The following is a 10,706-nucleotide window of genomic DNA, read 5'->3' as shown; positions in this document are numbered from 1 at the left end:
TTAGTGCTGTTATAGGAAGGGAGGAACTCATCTCTCATACTGACTGTCAAAATTCGAGGGCAAGTTATTATTTATAGACTCAACCAGTCCATTATTTTATTACATATTACTGAGTAGACAAATCTGCATTGATAATACAAACACTGAAATAACATATGTTTAACTTCTATAGCCTTTTCAGTGTCATTTACACTGAATTAGAGATATGAAGTTAGAAACAAGAACATTTATGAGATTGTTTTTTGTATCAAAGTGCTAAACTTCATGAACCAAGTCGTGTCTTCTGTAAGTTGAAATCCATTTGCAGTTCAATCATTGGGACTAGAACTGAGGCCATTTTCATATAGTTTTATAAACCCACCTAAGCATACCATACTTAAACTTTATTCTCAGTGCCCCATACAACAAAATAAACACAGTACAAAGTAACCCATTTTGTACCAATGGCACTTACTATAAGATTTGAATATCTTGGTTCCTTTCTGTTAAGCTCAGTGGCACGAGCTGATATGAACTCTTCAAGGGAAGCGTTTGGGTAAATGAGTAGGCCTTCTCATATTATAATCTCTCTGAAGCAAAGGAAACTCCTCTTCAAGCAAAAAATCTAAGATTCCTCAAAAGTGTAACATACTTTAGCAGAATATAAACATTGTATTTGTTACTTACTAATCAAAATGTTTTGGGGAGCTAACTTCATTTCGAAAGCTGTTCCTCTCCTAATGAAACTGTGGGTATGAATAATGCCAAACTAAACATTGGAAGAGGTAATATGTAGACTAGAATTATAACAGTGAAGAAATAGTAAGAGATCGAGGAAGATAACAGTAAACCAAATTTAACAATTGTCCTCCATGATCTGAATGTAAATTGCTATTATATTAAATGTCTCTCATTGGAGATAATGAAGCTATTATTATCTGTCACACACATCAAAAACATTATTTAGACACACAAAATATTCCACAAAGGCAACATACATGTCTTGAACTGCATATTTTCAAGTCTGTATACAGTGTAAACAAAAAAATCATGAACATGTTTGCAGTGCAATATAAACCTTGTGTCAATGATATTTGGTATGACTTCAGCACTGGGAATAGTTGTTATTATGACTCATGTAACACCAAATCATACTTGGTTTTTGAGTGGCATTTTTGTGTTCATCCTAAGCAAATGATCACCTTGTTCATATATTCAGTAAATGTGACATGTGACAGCTTTCCAAATTCTTATCAATACTAGTGTTGATATCACTGCCATATAGCATGATTCTCCTGCCTCTGTCTTTTTCTTGAAGGAGCTATTCATAGAACAGTCATATTGTAGGGTTATTAATACTTGTATTACTACTCTCTATACACAATTAACTTCTTAGAGCTCTCTGGTATTAGGAATGGGAAAGATCTCTTCAAAAAGATAAACTCAAATTTAAGTGATCGTACATGCAAAATGTTGCTAAGGGGAAGCAAACTCTCACAGAAGTCATAAATTATTTGAGAAGAGGAATTGTAAGTAATAGAAATGGTACAGAGTGTCTACCTAATCCTTAAAGCAAGATCAGTCAGCTTAGTGTCAAAAGTAAGGTTTTGAATAAAAAGTAGTTATACACATCTTAATCAGCCCACTGCTCAAGGTCATTTGAGGTCCAAGGGCATAAACCACTTTAGTAGTAAATGAAAACTACAGCAAGTAACATGATACAAAAATTTTTGACTATACGCTACAGCCACATTTCTTGTTGGAGTAATATCTGTGTATCTTTAAATAAATGGGTGTGCACACAGGTCAGAACATCATAGAAAAGTTTAGCAATTATGTCTAGTTGACCATAAATGTTAATAATAACTAAGAAAACAATTTTAAGGTGACAGGCAGCAACTTAGCCACCATGTTTTATATGGGTTACCATCAGTGCCTAGAGCTCTCTAACAATAAAAAAAGGATACTTTTACCCTCCAGACTGTGAACTCTTAATGCTGTGCTTATGCAAGCTATTTTCCGTTACTTGACTTTAAGAGGAAGGCTTCTAGGGGTAACAGGAAGAACTTTGGAATCATCAGTCAGTACACATTACAGCAAGTTGCAGAAGGCTAAAATTACACAGGAGAACAGTTATGTTCATGCAGGAAGAAATACAATACAGGAAGGCTGCACAGTGTGATACGGCAATTTGTAATCCAAATTGCACACTGGAGCAGTGCGGTGGGCTTGTCCGTCTGAGTAGCTCAGATTGCTGTCCATCTTACGAGGGGCTTCAGTACATTTTTTTGAAAATACATTGACACACACATAGAATGCAAAAGCCAAGAAAAATAATGGCAAGAAGATTATTATGATCTCATACTTTTCAATTAGTTTTCTAACCCATGCTACAGTCCGAAAATCAGAAAATTCTTTCTTTCTTTAAAATTATGTAGGCCATACTTGTTTTACTTTTAAGTGACATGCACACTTCCTTGACAGCAGAGCAAAGGTATACAAATTGTTTATGTACTGTCAGAGAAGTACTGTCATTTTAACAATTTTTTTGTGCTGTGTCAAACTTGGAAAGCCTGCTGGACTACATTTTTAATTGCTTTTTGTGTTCTAGTATTTGTTTACAGTAAGTTATTTTTAACTGCTATTGTAAATCATAAAGCATCTTCTTACTTTTTGTTCCTGTAGGCTACGAACTTAAAAGATATTTGTCAAAATGTACTCAAACTACATGTACGGTTCATAGTATTCCATTCATAAAATCTAAATAAACCTGTTGTATCAACAGGTTTATCAGCTGGTAAGTTGCTCTACAGATATCTTTCTCTTAGAGCGTTAACTGAACTTGCATTTTTAGAGCAAAAAATACAAGCAATACTAGGAATGGACCATCTGTTTCACCCTAATATGCAGTAAATTTATATACTAAATTGTGAAAGTATAAAAAAGAATTCATTGTTGACGGAAGTCCAGTTTCCAAGTTTGTACATGACTTTTCTTATGCAATAACTGCTATAAATAATAATATATTACAGTTATATTACTTCTTGTTTCAAAATATTACAGGCACTGAACATTGGTTGGCATATTTTCTAATTTTAATTTCACAGATTATTTCACTACTCATATACTCAGTTAAACAAGACAAGGATGCATTCCCACCATTGGACAATATTTACACAACATTTATGATGGGTTTTACAGTGTAACATTTCTTCATCTTGCTTAATAATTCAATGTTTAAAAGAACATTGCGAAATACCTGCCTTAAAACGTGCATTACAGTTTTATGATACTATAACATGAATGTAAGTTCTTTTTTACAACTGAAGTAAACTCTTTATATACTGTTTTTGTTATTGCAATAGATCTGAATCTCATAGTTTTGGTAGTGATAATAATAATAATAATAATAATATTTATAACATTAACAATAATACTTTTATGGTTATTGCATTTTCTTTTCCATTAATGCATATGTATACAGATAATATTTCTACATATCACACACTTAGAATTTTGTAAAAATCATTTGTATTTCACTCTCCAAGTGGAATGGTGGTAGTATTTCTTAGGGTGACTGGGTGTGGGCTTGGCAAAGGGAGGGGATGTGGATGGTTGTGAGAGGAGGTACGAGTAGTTGATGTGAAGCAAAAAAGAAGAAGCAAATGCAAATCAACTGCATTCTTATCATTTCTTTCTAAATTAGAGAATATAAGAAAAACTGTGCAATGCTGTTACAAAAGGGTAATAATCCTGCTAAATTTCATTCTTTTAAAATGATTTTCTTCTCAGCAAAGGAAGCTACTTCTGTTTCATCTATATTTAGAAGTGCTCCTCTGATTTTGGTTTAAGTGCAGAGTCTTATCTTTGTACAACTTAAGCTTCAGTACAATATTGCAAAGGATTTTGTGTGATCAGCAAAGAAGTGTTTAACAAAAGAAAAGGAACATGGCGTGTGCCTCAAGTATTTTTTAGGAAAAATGGACTTTGTAAGTTAAGGTTTTTGAATAATGACATTCTTGCTATATAAGGAAACCTACCGACATAAATTATGAAATAAATTCAGTGGTGCTTTGATTTTCGTTGTAACTATCACCCAAAAACCTCAGAATATTTTTTCCTCTTTGACATCTATGATCTAGTACACTGTGGAACAGAACAATTGGTCAGTGCAAGAAAACTTGTTTACTACATTCCATTTTTCCAAAAAAATATAGTTTCTTGCTTCCTTCATTCTATGGAAGGTAAATTTAAATTACAAGCTCCATTTACATCAAAACATCAGAGTTTTTCTTTCAGAAGCTCTTTTTTTTCAATGTTTTTTCCTCAGTCTTTTGCAAAATACACTACAATAAATATTTTTTCTAATCAAATGAGATTTAAACTCACTTAACTACTAGGAACTAAAGGGCAAGTACTTTACTAAATAAATAAAAAATATTTCTCCATTTGAAGTACCTCTTCTCAAAAAAACTATCATGTCTGCTCTACAGAACAATGATATGGAAAATTCACAGCAATAAATTTATGAGATGTTCTTTTTCTGTTTTTATTCTTTTTTAGTATTATGTACCAACTAGTAATCTGTAATTTTCTTGCAGTGAGATCTTCAAAACGTTTCTGAATGGAAGTGTTGTTTACTTATTAAAATCACTGGTTCAATAGAAGACAACACATATAGAATATTTAAGTTGAATTAAAGCTATCATAACACACAAGATAGTTTAATACCAAAAATATATCGTCAATGAATTCACACTTTGTTGAATCTTTGTTGTAGAAGACACTGATAAAGAATAGAAAAAATTACATCAGTGTGTCATGAACACTGACCAGTCACTTTCTTCCTCTAACCAGCAACCAATGATTCATAATGTGACTAACATGACTGAAAAAGACTCTCCATCACTTAAAAAAAAGGGCACATTTCCAGTCGTCAAGAGATAGTTAAAAAGTAAGAAGACATGCATTTTTAAGTTTACTTCTAGGAGAAACTAGAAACTTAACTAGGGATTTACAGCTAGTAAACAAGAAAAAAATACTCGCTTCTCTCACATAGTCCTCAAAGAAACAAGGTTTCATCAATGCATTGGATATTGTGCCTGCTCAGTATGGGGTGAGCTTTCCCACACATTTTATATTCCAGGATGGAAGGCTAAGTGGGAACTTGAAGCTGCATTGTGCTCTGTTGATATACTTTGTTCATCCTTTACAAGATGGAAGCCTTGGCACTGAATGAGGCCAGCAAATTACCTATGAGGGCTCAACTGGTACCTGAAATTCAGTGCTGGTATACATCTAGATGCAGTGTTATTTTTGATTTGGACAGCTGTGATGCAGATGTAAAGATAGCAAGATGAACACTACCTATACGTCAGTACCTGTCAATACTAATTTTTTATGGTCGGTGACGTTTGTGTGCCAATCTAGACCATAATTGTCAGCAAGATAAAGGGATCCACTACTGTCTCAAAAAGCGACTTGTACTAAATGTTATAGATTCCTGCCTAAATAAATCAAATCTAGCTTCATTATCAAAATATACTTTCTACTTTGATTTCGTAATATAGTGTGGCAAATACTTTTATATAAAAAACTGAAAAATTGGTTTTGTTTCTGCATTAACCATTTTGTGCACATTACAACTACAGACTCGGTAATCTTCGATATCTTCAGTTACCTTACACTCATTCCTGCATATAAGATAACTTGCTTTCATTGTCAGCCATTCAGACTTGGCAGCTGAGGAGCCAGTTTCTGAAAAGAACTATTGCACCCATCAGCTTACCAGTATTTCATAGGTAAAGTACTATGAACAGTATTTTATTTCCTTCTTCTGACAGTTTCAGCTTGTATATTGGTATTCTACACATACGGCCTAAGTATGATGAGTAGGAGTGAATTACCTTAGTCAGTGCACAGTTGCATACTGTTATGCACCACCGAAACATGATGGGGTTTCCTCTACAACAGCAACGGTAATTGGACTTCACAGTACATACGATGTAAGAATGACATTGTGAACAACTGGCCAAGTAGTGGGAATTACGTGCCATCTTACAAGTTCAGCAGCTAATGTGTGTATGTATTGATTCTCTGTTACTGTCACATTACACTGTGGAATTAGGTGACTCCTGAGGGTTTAGTTGATTAAAGTGGATGGTTATCTTTATTTGTGCACTTCTTCATTGTGAAGTGCAAGTGTCGTGTAACATATATTTGCGTAGGAGACATTGGTAAGATGATATATATATATATATATATATATATATATATATATATATATATATATATATATATATATATATATATATATATATATTGTTGTTTTTGTATTGTTGATGGCAGTGAGAGACAATGGGAAAAGTGTCACCTCATCAAGAAAGGCTGTGGCAATGTGATGGGCAGATCACCATCAACACTGTCCCATTCCTGCACTCTGAGGTGTTTTGCATGGACAGTTTTGGTGCTGTTACCTCTTCTAACTGTATTGCCAAAAAGTTCTGGAAATTAATATCAGGGCATAACTGAACACCTCTACACAAAACACAGTTGCACAAGCATATCAGTAGCTTTCATTACGAATGAGTGTAAGGTCTCAACATTTACATCACAGAAAGGTCGGATGACTGAAATCAAGCAGTAAATGCTAGGAAATACTCCAGTTACAACAACCCGAGATGTTCCTCAGAAAAGGAGCTGGACAGTGGAGTCTAGACCCGTCCCCTGACACACGAAAATGGATCCTCCATGCTGCATCACAGCTGTTCATATTGCCTTTATGTCAGCTAAGTAACTGGCGAATTTGCAGTCGTTTGACAGTCAAATTCACTGCCGATCACTGCTTCACGTGACGAGACAGTTGTCCGGGCCGCTTCAGCCAATTTGTCTGCAGACCGAAGAAGGGAATTTTCCGTGCACCGTTTGACGTCTGTAGACTCCCCAGCCGCCACACTCCACACAGTCCATCTTGTCACTGACCCCATACGCGAGCAGGCACCGGGAACCCGGGCACCGGTCAAACCGCCCCCACAGTCTCGCCCGCCACAGCTGCCGTTCACCTCACTCGCCATTCACCACTCGCTCGGTCCGTGGCACGTCAGAGCAGGGCCCCGAACCCCAGCTGCTACGGTCCTGCCTCCACGACGGCCACCGTCTCAGTCGTCCCACGTGGGGAAATGAGTCGGCGGAACGAACAGGTCGGAGGCTCTGCCAGTCGCCGCTACGGGTGCAGAGCCCGCGGTCTGCACCGGCACCTGGGGTGTCTGCCTGGCGGGCGACACGGACATCTCGATGCCGCCCCCGGTGTCGGAGCCTCCGCCGGCGCCCCCCTGGATGCCGGACACGGAGTGCGGCTCCTCCTCCTCTTGTTCTTCACGGAGTCTCTGTTGCTCTTCCTCCTCCAGTGTGCTATGTTTGATGCCGTAGTAGAAGTACACACCAAAGCCTGTCGGAATTTTAGGTACGTCAACGTAATGTACCGAGCACGCACAGTACATATTAAGAATGAAGAGCTTAGGCTTTTCAATATAATATGCCGAGCACAGAACGACCACAAAAAAAGTAAATTTCATATCTACATCAACATACATACTCTCCAAGCCACCTGACGGTGTGTGGCAGAGGATACCTCGAGTACCTCCATTGGTTCTCCCTTCTATTCCAGTCTAGTATTGTTCGTGGAAAGAAAGATTGTCGGTACGCCTCTCTGTGGGCTCTAATCTCTCTGACTTTATCCTCATGGTCTCTTCACAATATACAGGGTGTTACAAAAAGGTACAGCCAAACTTTTAGGAAACATTCCTCACACACAAATAAAGAAAAGATGTTATGTGAACATGTGTCCAGAAATGCTTAATTTCCATGTTAAGGCTCATTTAAGTTCTGTCAGTATGTACTCCACTTCCTCAATTCACCACCATGATTTCACACACCTGTGCTGCTAGAACATGTGCCTTTATGAGTATGACACATGTGGTTCATGCACGATAGAGCTCCTGCACATTTCAGTCGAAGTGTTCGTACACTTCTCGACAACAAATTCGGTGACTGACGGATTGATAGAGGCGGACCAATTCTGTGGCCTCCACATTCTCCTGACCTCAACCCTCATGACTTTCATTTATGGGGGCATTTGAAAGCTCTTGTCTACGCAACCCCGGTACCAAATGTAGAGACTCTTCGTGCTCATATTGTGGATGGCTGTGTTACAATACGCCATTCTCCAAGGCTGCATCAGCGCATCAGGGATTCCATGCAGCGGAGTATGGATGCGTGTATCCTCACTAACGGATGACATTTTGAACATTTCCTGTAACAAAATGTTTGACGTCACGCTGGTACGTTCTGTTGCTGTGTGTTTCCATTCCATGATTAATGTGATTTGAAGAGATATAATAAAATGAGCTGTAACATGGAAAGTAAGCATTTCCGGACACATGTCCACACAACATATTTTCTTTCTTTGTGTGTCAGGAATGTTTCCTGAAAGTTTGGCCATACCTTTTTGTAACACCCTGTATACATAGGGGGGGAGCAATATACTGCTAGACTCTTCGGTAAAGGTATGTTCTCGAAACTTCGACAAAAGCCCATACCAAGCTACTGAGCGTCTCTCCTGCAGAGTCTTCCACTGGAGTCTATCTATCATCTCTGTAACGCTTTCCTGATTACTAAATGATCCTGTAACGAAGCGCGCTGCTCTCCATTGGATCTTCTCTGTCTCTTCTATCAACCCTATCTAGTACGGATCCCACACCAGTGAGCAGTATTAGAGCAGTGGGCGAACAAGTGTTCTGTAACCTACTTCCTTTGTTTTTGCACTGCATTTCCGTAGGATTCTTCCAATGAATCTCAGTCTGGCATCTGCTTTACAGACAATTAGTTTTATATGGTAATTCCATTTTAAATCACTCCTAATGTCTACTCCCCGATAATTTATGGAATTAACTGCTTCCAGTTGTTGACCTGCTATATTGCAGCTAAATGATAAGGGATCTTTCTTTCTATGTACTCACAGCACATTACACTTGCCTACATTGAGATTAAATTGCCACTCCCTGCACCATGCACCAATTCGTTGCAGATCCTCCTACATTTCAGTACAATTTTCCAATGTTACAACCTCTTGATATACTACAGCATCATCTGCAAAAAGCCTCAGTGAACTTCCGATGTTATCCACAAGGTCATTTATATATATTGTGAATAGCAATGGTCCTACGACACTCCCCTGTGGCACACCTGAAATCACTCTTACTACAGAAGACTTCTCTCAATTGAGAATGACATGCTGAGTTCTGTTATCTAGGAACTCTTCATTCCAACCACACAATTGGTCTGATAGTCCATATGCTCTTACTTTGTTCATTAAACAACTGTGGGGAACTGTATGGAATGCCTTGCAGAAGTGAAGAAACACGGCATCTATCTGGGAACCCGTGTCTATGGCCCTCTGAGTCTCGTGGATGAATAGCGCGAGCTGGGTTTCACACGATCGTCTTTTTCGAAACCCCCACACTGATTCCTACAGAGTAGATTTGTAGTCTGCAGAAAAGTCATTATACTTGAACATAATATGTGTTCCAAAATTCTACAATTGATCGACGTTAGAGATATAGGTCTATAGTTTTGCACATCTGTTTGACGTCCCTTCTTGTGTCGCTATATTGTACCAAGCAGAAGAAATTTGGAAACGAGACATATGAATCAGTTGTATCTACATATGTAGGACAAAAATGTGGAAACACTGCAATGCTTGAACATAAATACAGATGATTGCCAAGCTTGCATATTGTTCTGTTGTATTTGACCACAAATCACATGTGGGAGGCATTGGAGCTACGTGAATTTGAATGTGAGCAGATTGTTGGTGATCGTACAGTGGATGCTTCTGTGTTTGAGCTTTCAAAAGGCACCGTATAGAAGATTTATGTAACACAGACAGGGAAAGCAGGAGAACATTATCTGCTACGTCACAACACGAACGAAAGTCTGTGTCGAGTGATTGTGACAGACGGGGTCACTGAAGAGGACTGTGATGAAAAATAAGAGGACGACAAAGTCACTGCACAACTGAATGTCACACTCTTGCAAGCCCTCTTAGCACTAAAACAACATGGATGGAGCTCTATAAGATGGGAACTGTGTGGTGAGCAGGAATTCCAGAAGCACTCATCAGTGTTGCAAATGGCTGTAGCTGGAAAGCATGGCACCGAAGCCATGAAACCTGGACTATGGGGCAATGGAAGAAAGTCATTTGATCGGATGAGTCTTGTTTGACACTGTTTCCATCTTGTGTCCGAGTTTATGTCCCAAGAGTGAAATATAGCCGAGGTTTGATGAAGATTTGGGCAACCGTATCCATGTATTCTGTGGGCCACAAGGCTACTTTGCAAGGTTGTTACAGCCAAGGATTGCGAATTGCGTTTGAAAAGTCCGTGCAAGTCCGAGGGATGGCACCACCGGTGCGTATCGAGGTCATCTTTACTTAGTAGCATCTTTGGAAGGAACGCACCCCAAGTTTCAGCCATATTGGTCTATTTCTTTGTGTTTGGCATTCGTGTGAATCAAGGAAGTCGAGTGATTGCCAAAAAATGGACGAAAAAGAATTTTGTGTGGTGATTAAACATTACTTTGTGAAAGGCAATACGTGTCAGGAGACTAAAGAGAAGCTTGATGAACATTACGGTGACTCTGCACCTTTGATTAAAATAGTTTATAAGTGG

At 38.2% G+C, this 10,706-nt stretch overlaps 1 protein-coding gene across 1 annotated transcript in view; it reads right to left on the bottom strand.

Annotated features, from left to right (window-relative positions):
* Positions 1–6,295: 6,295 nt before the first annotated feature.
* LOC126295311 (probable cationic amino acid transporter) overlaps positions 6,296–10,706 on the bottom strand; it is a 575,633-nt gene continuing 571,222 nt past the window's right edge. The window contains exon 14 of the mRNA XM_049987757.1: positions 6,296–7,426. Within this exon, the coding sequence (XP_049843714.1) occupies positions 7,137–7,426 (290 nt within the window). The 3' untranslated portion in view covers positions 6,296–7,136. The remainder of the gene's footprint in view (positions 7,427–10,706) is intronic.

The sequence above is a fragment of the Schistocerca gregaria genome, chromosome 11 (assembly GCF_023897955.1).
Source record: "Schistocerca gregaria isolate iqSchGreg1 chromosome 11, iqSchGreg1.2, whole genome shotgun sequence".
In the NCBI taxonomy this organism is placed as follows: Eukaryota; Metazoa; Arthropoda; class Insecta; order Orthoptera; family Acrididae; genus Schistocerca; species Schistocerca gregaria.
The sequence above is the reverse complement of the archived record's forward strand: the minus strand, read 5'-3'. Positions and strand labels throughout refer to the sequence as shown.